Source organism: Polyodon spathula, chromosome 4 (genome assembly GCF_017654505.1).
Source record: "Polyodon spathula isolate WHYD16114869_AA chromosome 4, ASM1765450v1, whole genome shotgun sequence".
In the NCBI taxonomy this organism is placed as follows: Eukaryota; Metazoa; Chordata; class Actinopteri; order Acipenseriformes; family Polyodontidae; genus Polyodon; species Polyodon spathula.
The window spans coordinates 24228528-24248100 of record NC_054537.1 but is presented as its reverse complement, the minus strand read 5'-3'; the positions used below and the strand labels follow the sequence as shown (position 1 = coordinate 24248100).

At 35.9% G+C, this 19573-nt stretch overlaps 1 protein-coding gene across 1 annotated transcript in view; it reads right to left on the bottom strand.

Moving 5' to 3' along the window:
- LOC121314343 (phosphatidylinositol 3,4,5-trisphosphate-dependent Rac exchanger 2 protein-like) overlaps nt 1–19573 on the bottom strand; it is a 134293-nt gene that overhangs the window by 63140 nt on the left and 51580 nt on the right. The window contains exons 11-20 of the mRNA XM_041247483.1: nt 16995–17095; nt 14283–14386; nt 14023–14072; nt 11271–11346; nt 10740–10812; nt 9327–9469; nt 8788–8880; nt 7207–7355; nt 6709–6794; nt 2523–2659 (exon numbers count right to left, since the gene is read on the bottom strand). Coding sequence (XP_041103417.1) covers nt 2523–2659; nt 6709–6794; nt 7207–7355; nt 8788–8880; nt 9327–9469; nt 10740–10812; nt 11271–11346; nt 14023–14072; nt 14283–14386; nt 16995–17095 — 1012 coding nt within the window. The remainder of the gene's footprint in view (nt 1–2522; nt 2660–6708; nt 6795–7206; nt 7356–8787; nt 8881–9326; nt 9470–10739; nt 10813–11270; nt 11347–14022; nt 14073–14282; nt 14387–16994; nt 17096–19573) is intronic.

The following is a 19573-nucleotide window of genomic DNA, read 5'->3' as shown; positions in this document are numbered from 1 at the left end:
AGGTTCCATTTCAAGCATCATAAAAAAAAAAAAAAACACATTAGAGCAGACATGTAAAATGTGTCTCTGGTACTTCATGTACAATATTCAACTCACAAAAAACAAGCTTGTCAGGTCCATAGATATAAATGGCATGTTCGAGCCCCAAGGGTGAAATTCTGCCGGTACACACCGGTACTCCGTACTGGGACTTATTTTGATGCCAGTACTGGGTACAGGGACTTGCTTAATCAGCTTTTCAACCAATGCGAATGCATTCCATCCACTCGCACTCGCAAGAATGTGTGAGCAGGGAGAAGACTTACAGCATAACGAATGTATACTCTGGTACTTTTTGTCATTTAGTCAGTGTTGTTTAACATGAAAAGTTTAAATATGGTGAGGCAATCTATATACAAAAATTCTGCACATTGTATGTATCATTATCAAAACCGTTTTTATTCAAGATGTTGAACAGAAGTCTATATATGAACATGCTGTTGTTCTTCCAGTTTATAGGGCCATATTTAATTGCTTCCTATTTTTTTAAGAGGTAAAACACATGTTCATTTTACAAAAATAGAACCAAACAACTATGTTATACATTTCAAGTTGTTTTGTTTTTCATTTTGTAACATTAACATGAATTGTTCTCCTTTAAAAAAAAAAAGTGTTAATTAAAGAAAGGAGGAAACATTTTGAAAATATGGCCCATAGTGTCATCATGAGAGATCATTGTTCGCAAGTAAATCAATGCTGATGTATTGAACCATATCGAGTTAAAGCTTGGGGTACTAAAATCTTGGTACCTGTGTGGTTTTGTACATTGTTGTGACAAAACTCTCTGATTGTCCAAGATGATAACGACAGGATTTTATCATTTTAGTCTGTCCAATTATTATTTTCCTCCCAATTTTCTCCCAATTTGGAATGTCCAATCGCTTTTCTCCTCACCACAGCAATTCTCCACATGGCTCAGGAGACCCTGACCTCCGATCACACAACCAAGCCAGCTTCCTTTTTCACCCAGGAACTCGAGAGCTGATGTCAGTGAGCTACCGACCCCCAGAGGACAAAGGCCAGCCCTGCAGGTTTCTGTCTTTGAACTCACAGGGTGCCTGGTCAGCAGGGTTTGCTGTAGCGCGATGAAAATAAACAATCCCTGCAATTTTGCCTGCCTAAACCACAGGAGCACCAGAACAAGTGCAACACTCCCTTCAGTCCCCAGTGAAGACTGGCCTACTTCTCACAACCAGGACGCGAACCCACGCTGTATGACTCACCCTGAGCACCATATGGCTGCGCTTCTACCAGGTGAGCCACACAGTGAGCCTGATTTATAATTCGAACCTGTTATTGAAAATACAGTAAATTGGAAATTAAAACATTATATTGACATATAGGCAGGATTATTAGACCATAAAATCCTGATTGAAGATCACAAGTTTCAAACGATGTTTGAGAATAGTATTAAGTACAATGTGACAAATGCAATTCTGACATCTGACCAAAACTTTAAAAACTTAAAATCATTCTTTCTCACTATATCTTGTGTAAAATCAGATAAATGTGCAAGTATCAAGGAAATGGACTGTTATCTAATTACTGAAGGTGCATTTCAGAGTTGCAAATTTTCAGGAAGATTTAGAATACCAACTTGTATCACATAAGGCTTGACTATTATATCCTGTATTGTTTGGTTTTGGTTCCCATCTAAAGAACCCATGTGCCAATTCAATTTGTGCTGGACAAGAGAAAAAGTGAACAAATGAAATTGGATTTCGCTATCCATAACTTTTAATCGCCACTTTATAACATAAAGCATCCCCAGGAGACATGGTTCTTCAGACCAAATAAAACACTGAGCCCATCTTCATGCGATTAATTAATTTGTTATTATTCCACAGAAGTACTGAGGCACTGTTGAGATCATTGCATGGCTTCAGCATGGCTAGTTTGAGCAGAAGCCCAATCTAGCAGACAGTGAGAAAGTAGCCCAGCCCTGAGCACCATTCAAGCAGGCAGAAAGTGAAGTCACTCCTCCATGTGCTTCCAACAGGCCAGGCTGTCAGGGATATTCTATAAATCAACAAACCAAGGAGAATTCTTCGAGGCCAGGGTGACATTATGTTTTTTCTCACTATAAAAAAAGAGGGACCATGCCAGCCTGCAACAGGGTGTGCCTTTAGCGAGTGAGCTGATCAAAACCAGAGCTCTGTCAGTGATCCATGGAGCAAATGACTAGTTTGGTACAGCAACTAGCCAGGACTGCGCAGCTATTTCCAAACAACCAGGAAGTTGTCTTGTGGCATACAAACCTGGACACATCAGTGGTTAGCAAAAACATTGTAGCTATATTGTATATTTTAGAAAGTATGTTAAGGGATGAGCTGATCCTGGATATTACCTTAAAAACTGCACAAAGAACTATACCAATACCCAGCAATTAAAACAACACACATACACTGTGTTTACTATACATACTACTGCCTACTATATGTTCCATAAATATTCTAGTGTAACAAAAAGATACAATGGTTTACCTGTGTTGGTCGCCTGTATTTGCGGCACGCTGTAACGTGTGCAATCACACTTGCATGGCTCTCCTTGCTGACATTAATTCCATTCACTTTGATAATACATTGGCCAGGATGCAGACCTGCTATAGCTGCCACAGTTCCTACAAAGAATGAATGAATTTAAATAAAATTGAATAGGACATATTTCAAACAGCATGTATACAATATATAGTTGTATATATAGTATATAGTTTCAGACATGTTGTTTATTAAAGTACACATGCATTTATTATAAAATATTTATTATTTGGGACCAAGTTTTTCCAAATGACTGTAAAACTCCTACTTTACCATCAGATCCAAAATCATATCAATTGTTTGTTTTTTTAAAGTTAGCCTTTTAAATCAGAAGTCTTGTAAATACTATAAACTTGAAATATACCTCCAAACTCGAGTTATTCAGGAAGGAAATGGAGACAAAGTTTGGAAACATAAATGATGTGGCTATGACAGTCAGCAAACTTCTTCCCAATTGAACTCTGATTGGATGTGCTGAATGAGATTGCAGGACCAGTCGTGGCAGTATAAGCAGGAATAATAGAACACTGTCCTTAAAGCCCTGCTTATCTGTCTTCCTCAGATATGTCAGGCAAGTGTCAATTAAATTGGGTTTAAACATGACATTTATTCAGGGACTGGTTAAAACATTCTTATGGGGGTTACACATTGTTGTTTTTTGTTATTGTACAAAAAATATTTAGTCTTATCTAATAATATGACATTCCAAATGTAGATCACAGATTAGCTTAGAGGCTGTGTGTGAAAATAAAATATTTGGGGTAAATAATTTAATTCCAATCTAATATATTTCAATTACCTGCAGACTTAGGAGACAAGATACCTAAATGCTGACACTTGATCTACATTGCAGTATGCATCATCAACAATCGTAGGACCTACTGTATTGACCCAACTTCCTACCCAGCCTTCAGTTACTGTCCGTTGTATCCCACAATACCTTGCAATCTGATCTTTCAATTTTGTTTACTGTCTCCCTCTGTTTCTCAGTATATCACTTGGTCAGAAACAGCTTCATTTTTAATTGAACCCCATATCCATTTACATATGCACAAGTATCTATCACTTCAGTATTAAGAGACATGTCAAAGTTGCATACTGGTTAAATGTCACATTGCTATAGCATTGTATATTGATGTAGACCATGAACACTAATTTCTGACCTGTTGTTGCAATAAAAGAGGGTTTGTGTTTTAGTTATCTAAACTGCAGCTGATCTAAAGCACCCCTAGTTTTATATTTGTATTGCAGCAATGTTAATAATGGGATATATAAATCTCCACTGAAAGAAAGGACATTTTTTAGATCCATGACTGTTTAAATCATTAAAATAGACCCCAAAGCCTTCAAAAAGACTTTAGCCAATCAGATTAAGTTTTGGGTCCATTCACAATTTCACATCTAACTTCCCATTTAATTAGGTTGAAAAACGCTCAACAAATAAACTCCACTTTGTGGCGCACAGCTATAGCCACAAGTTTTGCATTGCCTAGAATTTTAGGATTGAGCTATAACTTAAAAAAAAAAAAAAAACACTATTTGAACATAATTTATTTAACACAGTATTTCATATTAGATTTAGAAATGTCAGTATTGTCAAGTTTTTTGTTGAGTATATGGAAAACTACAATGTGGTATGTAATTCAACATGTTGACGTAACATTTAGCAGGTTTCACTCGACTCTATGAAGCAACATTTGTTAATTATACAGGGTGATGCAAAACACCCTTCAAAAGACAAATGTAAAGCCTATATTATTGTTGATATTGAATTGTCTTATTAAATCAAATGTACAAGTAGTTAGTTAAATCACCAAAGTACACTATCTTTCCCTATACATGTGTTTCTTGGAACGATCACCAAATAGCATTCCGTCTCACAGAGACTCAAATTGAGTTTCCCAACTCAAACTCCCAAACTGACAGATGCAGCTGCATCCACAGAGCCATGCTGTATGAAACAACATCATTGAATCATAGCCTTATGTGATGCTAAATTGTCAAACATGTTCTCTGTTAAAGATTCTTATTAGAAACACCTGCTCACTTGAATGAAGGGAAATACAATATGTGCTTTTATGGCCTGTGCATATGTCCTTTCCATAACAGTGTGTAAGTTTCATACGAGTATGAATAATGAACTGGGACACAGCCACCTGAGAACTCCTCCAATTTGCATTCTGAATTACATATATTACAGACATATACACATTTTGAAAGCAAGGCACTGAGCTTGCAGCAATTTAGAAACCAGGTGCTGGGTTCAGCGTGTCTAAAAGTTAGATTTCATAAATGCCACAGATAATGTGAAAGAGGTGCAGCAACAGCAGATGAAGGTGTTCTCAGGAGGATAGCATGAGATGAGGGAAGTAAAATGACTTTGAGAGTAATCTCTCAGTTGATTAATGAAACTCAAAATAATACTTTTTAAAGAGTTATGTTGTGATCTAAATATAAGTTTGAAATGTTGAGATTCTGAGATAATTTATCTTGTGATCTCGACAGGACACTTTTCTACTGTCCTTAATGAACCACTGTAAAATAAACTGTGATTGTAAAGCCAATTCAATTAACCTTTTTTGGGGGATTTTCTTTTTGTTATTTAGGTAACTAAAACATTCATGCAATAAACATTGTTACCGTAGAGCAATGTTTTGTTTTTTACTTGCTAACCAATGGCAGTATTGTATTTATCATCTCAGACCTACACATATCAAACTGTATTTTTCAATCTTTACAAAATATTTCAAGGCTGTTTCAATAGAAACTCATGCTCCCTAGTGTCACGCCATTGACAGTTTTTTCTGCAAACCTCTATGGCGTGGGCTGAAATTTCACTCCACAGCTCCCTATGAACTCTTGGACAATACATCCTGTTTACATAGGTTTACACAGCAGGAAAACAGGAAACAGAAGTCAGGGGACAATTAACACATTCAGCCTCAAAAGCCATAATGAATAAAACATGAAAATATCCCGACTGATTACATGCTGCTAAACCACTTCAGCACAACGGAGCACCACATGAATGAAATGCACATGTCCCATTCACTTATCAGTTGGATAGCATTAAGGAATGACTCATTTTTTTTATTATTCAAAGTGAACTTGTGGGACTTCATAAAGCATCTTTTTCTACAAAGAACATTTATTATACTAATATGAATAATTCCAATGTGGTTATTTTGTGTCCTATCTAATTCTTTGCAATCACATATACCATGCACATATGGTATAAGGAGGCAGTTGTCATTTTTTCATAAGCCCTTTGGGTGGGCAAGAAGTTGGCAAAGTATGAGCCAAAATATATCATGTGCCTGTCTCCAAATTAAATTGATTTTTTTTAGAAAATAAAAAAAATTAAAAAAATCAAAGAATTTTGCACTTTGCCTATTCTGTTTGTTCAGACCTGAAGGATGAAGTTAGTTTAATCCAAAGCCTGTTTTGTTTGGAAAAGTCTGTTAATACGAGTGCTACGCAAATCTCTTCTATTGTAAATGCTTTGCGATTAAAGGAAAACTTCTCCTTGGTCTCAGACTTCTGTATGGCCCTCTTGTCAACAGCACTGGATTCTTCTGGAGGCACATGTTTTGGTTGCCCTCACTGAGGAGGGGGTGCACTCTGCACAGTCGGGCAGGACGCATGCAGTTCACTTCAAAACAAAATATTCAATTTCAAACTACTGCCTTCAAATGTTTAACCTTCAGAAGGATTCTCAATTCAGACCAAATATAAACCGGTGTGAAAAAGAGAAGTGCAAGGTAATTTAAAAGGGGTGGCTAGTGTGTGAAAAAGTCATATACATGCTCTATGAAACCACTTGCTCTGTGTATTCAAGGCAACTTCTTTTCTGTCACAGCACTACTGAAATTCACATATGCTTGATTGAGTAAGGCTCCTTTAATGAAGAATAACTGGTAAGTCAGTGTGCCTGTAATCCCATAAAGACTGGCTTATGTTTACAATCCATCCACAGTACAAACCACTCATCCAACTACTTTTAACACAGTAGCCATGTCAGAGTGATTTACCTAGCAGCACAGCTGCATGACAGCTGTCCAAAACAAACGAAGGCCAAGACATGCTATTTGTTTTTTGCTTTCTTTTTAAGAACCCCTCTCTAGCGCCTTACCTCTGCCAACCGCATGCACAACGGAAGGGCCAAAGCCCCGAATCTGGAATCCAAGGCCATCCGCTGAGTCTGGGATCTTTACAGTTCTAGAGAAGACATAGACTGTGTTTTTGTTTAGCTGTAAAGTATAAGCTACCACTTAGCACTATGTGCCGATTCAGCATACCAACATATATAATCAATTAAATGCCATCAATAAATAAAACAAAAGTAAATGTATTAAGATTTTTAAACTACACTGCATCATTTTATGCTATATTAATGTAGTTAGTAATCATTCTATAAAAGGCCTTTTCTTAAACCATTTCTTAATTTAATTTGTAATCATACCACTTCCCACAATACCAAGCATGCTTCAAGAACAGTGAAATCTGGATACAGAAAAACGGGTCACCATTGATAAGCAATGGGATGAACGTAGCCTTTGGCAGTTTGGTTTTATGATAATGGTTCTGTATTCAGTCTCAGTTTCCATCTGGAGGCATTCCCCACACTTACTCTCTTGGCTTGGTGCTCACCAGCACCCGAAGAAGCCTCCCGCTATTGAAGCACTGCTTCAGGAAACACTCCACTTCCTGGAAAGGTCTTAAGAAAACCAGGTCTCCGTTAATAGCAAATATTTTCTTCCCCACCTCCAGACCAGCCATCTGTATGAGAATAATAATGACAAAAACACATAAAATTGTATTCATTAAATAAACAAGGCATTTCAGTAACACACATATCCCACCAAGGATATAAATAACATCAGGATGCCATGACTGACATCCACATCATGTAGAATGACGTAAGTGACAAATACCCACGCGAAATTTCATCATATTAGGGTGAGTCTTAAAAATAGCTCAATCAACCAAATGATGGTACTGTGACAATATAAATTAGGTCACTATGCAAACTGCCATTAGCTGTTCTAAAGATATAAGGTGCTATATCTTTATAGTTAACAAATCAGTGTAGAAGGCATGTAAAACCTGTCCACAAATGACAATTTAGAGACACTGCAATGCCTACACTAAACTTTCATTCCTATCAGAGCTGTTCCCAAGACACAGAGAACAGTTTAAGTGTGTACATTAACACAGGCACCACCATATCCCTGCCGTGGGAGATAGTCATCCTCGTGGGAGATAGCAAGTCTATACATGTGACAATCAATGAATAGAAAAGCAAAATGAATCCACTTCTGTTATTAATAACAGACTCCTTTACTCCTGCATAGATCTCAATCTAAATGGGATTCAGATGTTGGGACTCAAGTGTACGATATGCCGACATTCAGCCCTGACGATACAGACTTCCTGCCGGGGTCAGTGGGACAGGGGCAGTATTTGCAGTGGCAACCAAAGACCGCTATAAAAATGTACCTCAAGCCGCCATACTATTTCTTACAATAAGAAAGTATGGTCATCCTGCTGAGACAGGTTACATTGTTTACCATAGATGTCAATCTGAGAGGTCAAAAGGAGCCTTCTATGAATATCTGATAAACCAAACATTTTTATATTTGTATATGTTATCATATATAAGGTCAACCACAACACACCTGCACCAGTCTAAAAAGGAAAAAAAAAAACTTTTACAAAAGAAATGCTACCTGGGTAAATGTTTTGAGAATAAGGCCCTATATTAGTATACAGTACTATGGGTTCCTCAGAAGCCACTGGAAAAGTAATAAATAAACAAACAGAAAACATTGACTATATTAGTAACCTCTAAATACAACAGTTACTGAAGCAAGTGCAAATTTTATAAAGACATAAAACAAGTCCCATGCTATAAAACTGGCAAGAAAGCACTTAGTTGCGGAAAGGAGCCATTTACATCTGATTACATTTAAATATGCTAAAATGACCCATACCATTCGTAGGCACAGTAGTCTCACAGGGCTTTGCTAAATGGCCATGAAACTATTATTTTACGATTTTACTATTCTGAATAGTAATAGGATGTTTATTCATCTTCATGTACATGCAAAATGCTGCTCAGAAGATGCAATCTGGCAAAGATAAAAACAAGACTTCAAAAATAGGCATTATGCTATAGGCTTATGTAATGAAAATATATTTTTCACATTACCTCAGCATATGATCCCTTTTCCACAGACTTGACTATGGGCACCGTATTTCTATCTTCTAAAGAAAAACCATAACCTCCTTCGCTGTGTTTAATCTGTTGGGATGAAAGTATTATGTATTGTTGCAAATATCTGAAAACTCAACACCTGCCTGTTTTAATATTTTAACCCCAATTTGAGTTGATTTATAACCCAGAACATGTAAGTAAAAGTGTCAGAACAAACCCAATTGGCAAAAACAATACACTGTTATGGAAATGCCTTATTCTGTTTTTATACAAAATAATAAGAGGTTTACTGACAATCAAAAGACATTAACACACTCATAATATTGCATCTTAAAATAATTTTGACATGCATATTGTTAAAGTTCTGTATATAAACATAATTGTCGATGTTTTTGAATAGAATATCCTGTTGGATAGAGCTGTATGCCCTTATAAAGATAACGTCAACAAGAATCATATGAGCTGAAAGCCTCGAGGGCTCTGTGTTTGAGCTTTGCTGGCTGTTTTTAATTAAACACATTTGTGTCACTTACCAGCAGGGACTTAGCTATGACATTTTCAACTATTTTTAAATCGTGCTTCATGGGTTTGTGCTTGGTGTTTGATCCTTCCATTTCTTCATCAGCAAAGAATCGGAACAACAATGGCTCATCCTTGAATTCACTCTTTTCCAGCACTGTATAAACATGGTTAAGACAATTGAACCTCCAGCCATCAATGAGATTACAGTTCATAAAATGTCTAGCTCAATGTAGCTTTTAAAATTAAAAACACACTTTTCACTTTACTCAATGGTTGTAACTAATTTGCTTGACATTTGTCCAGTTGTAAAAGGAATATGCTATTTTTCATGTAAAAATAGATCTGGTATTATACTAAGTTAAAGAAAGCTTTGTTTACAAGTCTTACTTTTAGGTAGTCTTGCACTTCCAGTGATTTAGCTTTTTCCTGTCATTACTCAGCCAGTCACATGCTTTGACCCCAGATACACTACTAAGGGTAATGACCCAGGTATAACAGAAACAGACTTCCTAAAGCAAGCAATCCAAGAACTTTCTTTAACCTAGTACAAACTTATAAATGACTTTTTTTTTTTTTTTTTTTTAATATCTGAATTGGGAAAAAAAACAGCGTTGATTAGGGGTGTTAACATTTAATAGTGATCTTGTCATCTTACCATTTAGTGCATCTATTTATATGTATATTCAAGTTCTCTCAGCTGGTGCCGGGTAGGGAGGGCATTATACATTTGTAACATGCTCATTCAAACAGTTAATAAATACTGTATAGAAGAAAGCCAGTAATCATTATTATTATTATAAATGCTGTTTAAATAACTAAAATAGAAGTATACAATATCTAGATATATTTAAAACACTGATGTCCAGATGACACCTAGGAAAAGCTTAACTTTGGACACCCATTGTGGACAGATGATTTACCAGTCAGATATTAAATTTGCCTTATGTACTCAGAGTACTTCTGGAGGTGCCACTGCCATAGATATTGCTGTCAACTAGCAATGGCTGTCAGGGAACCCTTAGAGATTTGATGAGGTCAGGAACGGAGAACTGTTTTTTTTTTTTTTTTTTTTTCTTTCAGTATTAAACAAAATCTGGTTTACTGGAACAATCAGCAGGTACTTTTTATATAGAGTCCTAATCGTTTTGTTGTTTTTTTTTTCACCACAAACACACACTGGACACTGGTAAGTGCAAAGGCAAAGGCTAATTTTAAAACTTACAAGAACAAACTGCAACTGCTCTATCCTGCAACACAGTCCACCGAGTGTATATACAATACTGTAACTGTAATCACGACTCTTCAGTTCTGTAATCGGATCATCCTCGCTTGTATTATGAATTGCAAACACTGTGTAAATCACACAGGAATGTCCTTGCTAAGTCATTCCTTTCATAGTGAAAATCTAGTCCCTTTTCTCTTACCATGGTGCATGAATCCATTGTCACAAAGTTCCACACCCAAGATAATGGCCTCCTCCCTTGTCCGGCAGTCTCCCTGGCAAAGCAAACGTGGACGCTAAAATCAAAACCTCTCACACCACATAATGTGTGAATGTCATACTGTTTTCCATGATGCGATTGTCTAACACTTTAAAATGTTTTTAATTAGTTTCTAAAATATTAATTGCATACAGATAATTGAATGGTAGAACTTTTTTATCGCAATTAAAAATAATTGTAGGATAATATTTTGATAATGATAATAATAAACTGTATTTATTAACATTGTAATAGTGTAGGATATCTTAATCCTCCGGCTGTTTTTTATTGCTCCAATCTGTTTCCTCTTATCATATTTTAAGATGTCATACCATTAGGAAAACTGGCACTTCCTGTTTCCTTTCTTACAAATGTTTCCATTTCCTTTGAGGAACACATTTTTAATATGATCACAAGCCAAATACAGTATATACATTTTTATTTTTATTTTTTTTTTTTTTTTTAAAGTCTTACCTGCGCAATAAGCCAGTCTATCAATTTATTTGCCATCACCACAGATTTGTATGTTCTCAGATGGTAATCTTTATCCCTTAAAGGCAGAGACATGATTTTGTAAGCTCTTTATTTATTCAACAAATATTTTAGTAACATGAATCCCCCGGCGTGCTCTAAATATAAAATGAAAGCTGCCATTACCATGATGAAGTTCAGCATGATTTCCATCCATTGTATGTGCATGTTGAAATGTAAGTGTTACATACGTACCAATGGACAGCTTGCTTCATATACCTGCAGTTTCTGATACACTCAATAATTTGTAACAGAAGTGCTGTAACCAGATTGTGTAAGCAGTGTTTAATCTGAACACAACACTCTCAGTAGGCAGCCCGTTAACACACTTAAGTTAAAAGAGGTGACAAGCAAACGCATTGTCCACCCATGATAAACTAATTTCTAATTTAAATTTCAAGCCCAATTATCAAATGGTTGTGTATATCCATTTTTTTCTTCACTTTCCACATTAACATCTTGTAACCTTTACTTGCCACAAGAGGATAAACGACTGCCAATAAAGAAACAATGAAGGAAAAAAAGAGCCTGAATATCACAAACTTAACAATTAATTTTAACCGAAAAGCCGTTATTGTTTGTACTAACATTACACTTGTATGAGTGTTTGCATTAAAACAGCTTTCAGGGTTTTACACAGCCAGTTCCAGAGCCCTGGAATTTAGTACGAAATGAAGTAGTCATTTCCAATAAACTCTGCATCTCCTGAGGGACATTCAGTAAGACTGTGAAATTTTTTGGAAGGTTAATCATGGAGTTTCCCTCCTTCAGCATTGTGGAATGACAGAGAGAAAAGCTTCTGGTTTCTGTTTTGTAAAACCAGTTCAAGGTCACAAGTTTTGCTGGCAAGGTTTATGGTTTAAAATACACATTTCTGTATTTTCTTTTATTGTAGCCTTCTTGAAATTTGTTTTGCTTGTAAATACTACCGTGATGCTACGACTTTGGAAACACTGTATTTAAATCGCTTCAGAAAAAAAAAAAAAAAAAAAACATTTAAAATAGCTAGGTTTAACAAATAACAAAATATCCCAAAGCCAGTTTATAGTTAAATAAGTTATTTCGCAGCACTTACGATCGTGACCACAGTGCAAAAATAGAGCTTTAAAAAGGCTGACTTTTATTTCTAAAATCAGAGAGAACTCAAGCTTAACCACAGAGGTTGTCAAATTGAAAAATGAAAGATAAAGAGAAACACACCAGGCACCATCTGCCCAGGATTTGTGCTGCGCAATATAAAATACAGGTGGTAAAATTACAGCATGGTTTCCAATTGCCTTTGGTCCCCTTAATATATATATATAGAATATATATATATATAATATATATATATAATATATGATATATATATATATATATATATTTTTTTATTTTTGTGAAAAGACTATTATTTTACGCAAAACCACAAGACCTAATTATTATTTACGCAAAACCACAAGACCTAATGCGTTTTTCTTATGGTGTTCCATTGCAAAAAACCGGAAGGAGAGTTTTCTTTTCCCATCATGTCTTTTGTTTAGTTCCAATAGTTATTAAATTACAGATTTTTTTTAAAAACCTGAACAAAGCATAGACCTTCAATGACTTCAAACACAGCCAGTGCAGTGCTGTGCTGTGCTGTGCTGTGCTGGAGTGTACTTCATTTATGTGGTGTGGGAAAAGAAAAGCTGCTTCCTCCCTTCTAAGCCCCAATCCCATACATTACAATAAGGAAATTCCACCCAGTTAAGCAGCAATTTCAATAGCCTGAGCTATCAATTATGAGTATTTAATTCTGCAGACATTTAAGCCAGGGATTCATTCATTTTCCCTCGACCCTTTAAAGGATTCGATATACATTTAGTTTTTAAAAGAAGACTACAACCTTTAGGTGAGTAGATAACCCATAAAAAATGGAAGGTTCAGCTCCCATGACGTGCCTAAAACATGTATTTTTTAAATCTGTATTTGGCATTAAAGCTGCTAATTCTCTTTACTTAAGCACAATGCTTTTTGATTGATTGGGTTCAGTGGTTCCTTTTGGATGATCACTTTTGTACAAGTACCTGTGTTACTTGTGTAGTTCTTGGATCCACGTGTGGTAGTGTAACCTGATTCATGCAATCAGTGTAAAGAGTGAATTAATACATTTGTCCAGGGATGCAGTGCATTACGGTTTAATAGTACATGGCTGGGCAGCTTCCAATACTATATTACCAGTGAACACAAACTCTCAATACTTTTCATAACGCTTTTTAAATATGACCACACATTTATTGCACTGTTGTGGATTTATTACTGCCTGCCTTAAGGTGACGAAACCATATAAAAATAGAATGGCCACACCTTTGCAGAACCTAGAAAAAATACTATACTGACAAAGACAATCCATCTTTCTCTGTCCTAACATGTGCTTTCTCAAATGACTGGTTCCCCAATATACAAAAAACATTCAGCCAAGACCAAGACACTATTGACCTCAGCATCATCACACATTTATTACTTTCAAACGATTATACAAAATACAAAAAAATAATAATAATTTCACAGTGGGTGGGGGTCCTCAGAAAGGAGGAGGTACACTGTATATTGCAATTTATTATGCAATACAACAGTTTCATCGCTAAAATGTTTAATTCTGAGTTGCTTGAAAACTTCTGCTATCTGAAAAGCACAAATATCACTGTAGTTAATCACATGTAAATTTTCTTCTCACCTGATCACTGCTGTAAATAGGCTATGAAGTCGGCAGTACAGCCTGACACCCTGGGGGAATTGGAAACAAATTTAACACAACATTATTATTATAGTAGGTATGGACAAAGATTAGATGGTTCTAAGAACAATAAATTATTATTTAAATATGCATCAATAATGTACATACGGTGTTATTCTATGGGCTTAGCCAATGCTTAGACAGTTAAAGGGTTGATCTGATCATAGGCAGAAAGCACTACAAGTAGATGGTCTGGTTACCTTGGAGATGACATCCTGCATGTCACTTCTCGGATGGTACGTCCCGTCATCATATCGGAATCTGTACAGCACTGGTTCAGATTTAAACTGGTGCTTATCTGTAACTGAATCAAGAGGGTATAGACTTAAATGTGCATAAAATAATGACATTAAAATTGAAATATAGATAAGAATCATCATTTTGCATGTGACCCACGTAACAGAACTACCCCATTTTTTGAATTCAGAGCAAATAAATAAACAACATTTTTCATGGAAAAAACCTGACGAGTTGCTGATTTGAGAATGCTGTAAGTAAGCAAATCCCTAATAAAGACAGCACTGTCACTGAATACATTGTTCACACTAAACATAATTTCCACATCACTTGCTCTACTGTTATATTGTATATGTGCTGACCTTACTTGAGTCAATATTTCTCCACTGAAGGGCATTTTGGCAGGTTAATACAGTAGGCGAGCACATACTGTATGATTGGTTTCTTCTGAATAAGCTTTTCTCACAAAAAAGTGATGCTGTGGAGGGAATCAGGTGACCATGGAGATCTTTGATGAAGGTCACATTAGACAAACCCCAGTATAATAAATATGTTTGCTGAAGAACTCAGGAGAAGTGTAATGCTTTTTTCTGCTTTCTTTTTTCTTTAAAATGCCTACCAAGTATTTTTAAACCAACTATATTTCTACATAACTTTATAAGCAATTTCATTGAAATCTTTATGTATACTAACACTTGCCACAACCTTTTAACAAGTAAATTTATCAAGAATATGTTTCAATTCAGTTGAAACTGGAATTTATTTAAAACTCGATATTAAATCCAGCTTCTTTCCAGCATATAGCAATAAAACTCCCTATTGATCATGCCTGATTAATCATATACCAGCAGTTATATAAAAGAAAAAAAAAACTAAATGTATTGATGGTGATCACTGAGATGATTTAAATGTATTCCACAGAAAGAGAGGCAGCTTTGTCAGGATATGGAGTTTGTATCAAAATAAACACAAACAGTGATGACTATGGGGTTCCATGTGCCATGTCTTTTTTCCCCCAGACTTAACTTAAATCTTGTGTTTTGCGGACCTGGAGTTTGTATGCAAATGAGCTTCACCTGCTTTGTGTTTTCATGCGATTTGATTGGCTCTTGTAATGCTGAAATTTGTATATTTTCCAATTAGTATTACAAGAGCCAATCAAATCATGTGAAAGCACAAAGTAGGCAGAGCTCTTTTGCATAGAAACTCCAGATTTAACTGGTCAGGTAAATATTTATCTAAATGTTAAATCTAGTTAAGAGTTAATTGGCACCCCATAGAAGACAGTGTGGCAAGCAAGAATTTACACCCCAGAGTACTTGTTACCCATCACTAAGGCCCTGTGTAAATCATGATTTCATGGGCTGTGTGGAAATCGTGAAATTAGCCCAATGCTGCAATTTGTACAATATTTCTTAAAAAATAAAAATAAATTTCAAAATTACTTGCATTTCATACAAAAAAAATATCACATTAATGAAACTGTACAGCTCTGCTGTGTGGCTACGTGTACTATTCACCAAGCACATACTGCTGTGCAGTGATTATGTCATGTGACTGCAATCTAGACGGGAAATTAAAATACTACACACTGCAAACAAGAAAATGGAGGTCTCTAAAAAGGCTGAAAATGTGCCTGCAGCAGATCACATAAAGCAGTATCTAGCAGGAGTTTTACACAGCAATGGAGGTAAGCTCTTCTGTATGTCCTGCAACGTTACTGTAGATCACTATTGAGAATCGGCTGTTGACAGGCATTTAGATTCAAGTATTCATGGAAAGAGAAAGGCAGAAATCCAGAGCAGTACTGGGACTGCTTGTAAAGAAACAAAAAGCGGTGACTTCCATGTTCCAAAAGTCCACTGAAAACCGTGAAGCACGAAACACAATAAATTTTGTCCTGACAGAGGTGTTTGTTTGCGCAAATATTCCTCTTGAAAAACAGGAAAATTAAAAGGTATGTAAATTCTTCAGACTGAGTATAGCAAATGGTGGAGTGATTCCTTCATCAGCCCAGCTGAGACATGAATACTTACCTAAAGTTGCCAAGTATCACAAGCAGATTATGGAATTGGTAAAACAGTCTGGTTGCTTGTCAGTGGTCACACCGACGAGTCGACTGATGCCCAAGATGTTAATTACAACACTGTTTCACCAGCTATTATAAAGTGCTTGAATAACTTTGACATTGATTTTGACAATGACAATAGTTCTGTGCAATTTCCGCAAAATATAACACCTTAACCATCACGAAGCACATACAGAAATCAAAATTATAAACAGAGATGGTGTCGTCTTTCCTGCCTTAAAAGTAAAATGGTTAGATAACTACTTAATAAGTTTAAAAAAGCAACAAGAGTCCATTCCTTTATTTTTAGTTTTATGGAAAAATGTACCAAACTACAGTACCTAACTTTTTAGCTTGGGGTCAACACTGAGGAAATTATACGCTTATTAAACTAATGGGAACATGCTCATTTACATTCAATTGACAAACCATCAATGATGTGTCATTACCGTATTTTATTTATGCATTTATTTATTTTTAGCTAAAACATTAATTGGACTGGTCCCTTAGTAGTAACAAATTCATTAATAGTTTTAGTGAATGTGGGTTTTCTTCCTCAGTGCAACCCCTCATTGCTTCCATTCCACTGGCCACTGTTTCTACTCACCATGGTGAATGATGCCATTTTCTAGCAGAGCCTGCCCAAGATGAACCCCTTCTTCTGGGTTATCAACCTCTCCTATCTCCATCAGCCACGACACAAACTCACTTGAGGAATGCAAATAACAAGAAAGGGGTTGTTTTCAATTTATTGGAGGATATTCTTCTTTAAGAAAACAGAATACTCTTACCATTAACAATAACCAACAACAAAATGCAAATGCCCATTACCACCATCACTGGAATGATTAAAGAACCATGATTGTCGGAGTTAAAATATACTACATACTAATATAAAAATATGCCTATGTAATTAGGGAAAATTATATCAAATGAGCTGCATCCACTATAAAAAAATAAGTTGTATATGAAGTGTACTATTATGTAAGTATTAGGACTTGTTGTTCTTAAAATAATCGCATTAAACAAAATTATTAGCCATTTGGCACTTCAGTTAGCTGTATATGTCTCAAATGTGCAGGTTTAAAAGAAACATGTTATAACACACATTTATTTTCATTTTAAAACATAATGGGCATTAAATAAATCATGTTAACGTGATTACCGAAATTATGTTAATATCTTAATGAGCAGTGCTTCTTGTGACGGGTTCAATAGACAGCAGCGCTTTACCGGGCAAATTCAAACTCTGGTGCTTTCAGTTTGGTTTACTGTTAAGGCTGCTGTGGCCACTGACTGTCTACAAGGTTTTCTTGACAACAGTTGAGAAGCTGGAAGCTTTAATCAGTTCAAACGTCAGGATATGGTTGGGAGTTCCATGTTGCCTCAGCAGAGTGGGATTTTATGGTAAAGGAATACTGCAGCTACCAGTCTCTACTCTAACCGAGGAGTTTAAGTGCACCAAGGTCAGACTGCAAATTACATTAGTAGATTCACGCGACAAATGCGTAAGGGAGGCAGCACCTGTTTTTGAAAATTGGAAGAAAGTGGACGGCAAAGAAAGCCATGGAAGATTAAGGCTGCCCTTCGAATCGGTGATATTATGGGGCAAGTTCGGCATGGAAGAGGGGTTCTTGGTCTCAGTTCAGCTCCTTCAGGATGCTGTGGATGAGGCGTATGAGAGTGAAGTGGCAATGGGACGAATCCATAGGTGAAAAGATAAGGCTTTCGCACTGATAAATAACTACTGTTTTGACTAGAACTTAAGGCGACGTGATCGTGAAAACCACATATGACTGGAGACATGCATGTGTTCTCTCTCTCTATTAAACACACACACACATACATACACACGGTATTCCATTTGCTTGTATATAATATCCCGTGTTGACATTTTTTGAAAACAAGACCTGAGAGCCCCACATTGTACTTTTAAACCATTGGACAAAATATTTACAGAATAGTTAAAAACTACTGCTATAAATCAGGATTCATTTATTATTAATAGCTTTATCATTAAATTATACCAAATCATGTTTTTTATTTACAATGAAGGTAACCTATACTGTGTCGTCCAAATGCTAAAGTTAGCAAAAACATGTAAATAAAACAATTATTTTGTATAGTTTAATTATAACGCTATTAATAATAAACAAATCACGCTGCATGGTTAGTCTACCTCATAAAAGGGTAAAAATAGAATTTCAAAGCATTTAGCATGGAAAATACAGCACAGTGAGTATTTGCACAGCTGGGGGGCTCAGGGGCATTGAAATCAAATACAGCCTACTTGAAACCCAGAGGATGCCATTGCACAACACACTCCAAGTATATTCTGTGAAAGCTTTTGATTCCTTGGGAATGGAGATACCTACTACTGAAATTAACCATCTGCAGCGGAGTCTTTCATTTTGTAACTGTTTAAAAAAACACATTTTTCCAGCAGTGTTCTCACAAGTAACAGCTGCATTTCTGCAGGAAGTGATGAGCACTAGACACCTATTTTAACAGAAATCCTTGATCCCGAGTTCAGATCCCAAGAGCCCCAAGCACAGTAGCCAAAAAGATGTATAATGAACAGAAAATAAAATGTCATGATGTTGATCCCATTATCAGAAAAAAACACGACATATGGAGTAAACAAACATATGGCATCATATGAAGTATTTAAAAGCAGGATAAAATGAAAATGAAGAAAACAGAAGTGCTTCAGGAATGGAATTGTTCCTCTCTCTCTTTCTATAGAGCCATAAAAAGTCCTTAAGGAACTTGTGTTTCCCTTTTAAAGGATAGCATGATTCTTAAAAAATCTTGTTGCCAAACCATACACTGCACAGTTATGCCCTAAGGTCATATACAAGTGGTGTGCTTCTGGAACAGGCCCTTATAACAGGCGCTCATATAACAACAACAATGTGGCAGCATTGTAAAATCAAATGTCTATGGAAACAAGAGACACACATTGGGAAGTCATCATGCAGGCACAAATACAGTCAAACTCCTTTTAATGCAAAACTAAAAGAGTTTAACATCACCAGACTTGTAACGAGAGGAAAAAGCTTGTAGGAGATGAAACTGAAAGTTATGAATAGTTACATTTTTAAACTGGTTTATTATTATTTATTTTTTTCAGAAATTAAAGTGAGTAACTGTCATAAAGAGAGCAAATATTAGGTTATACTGAAA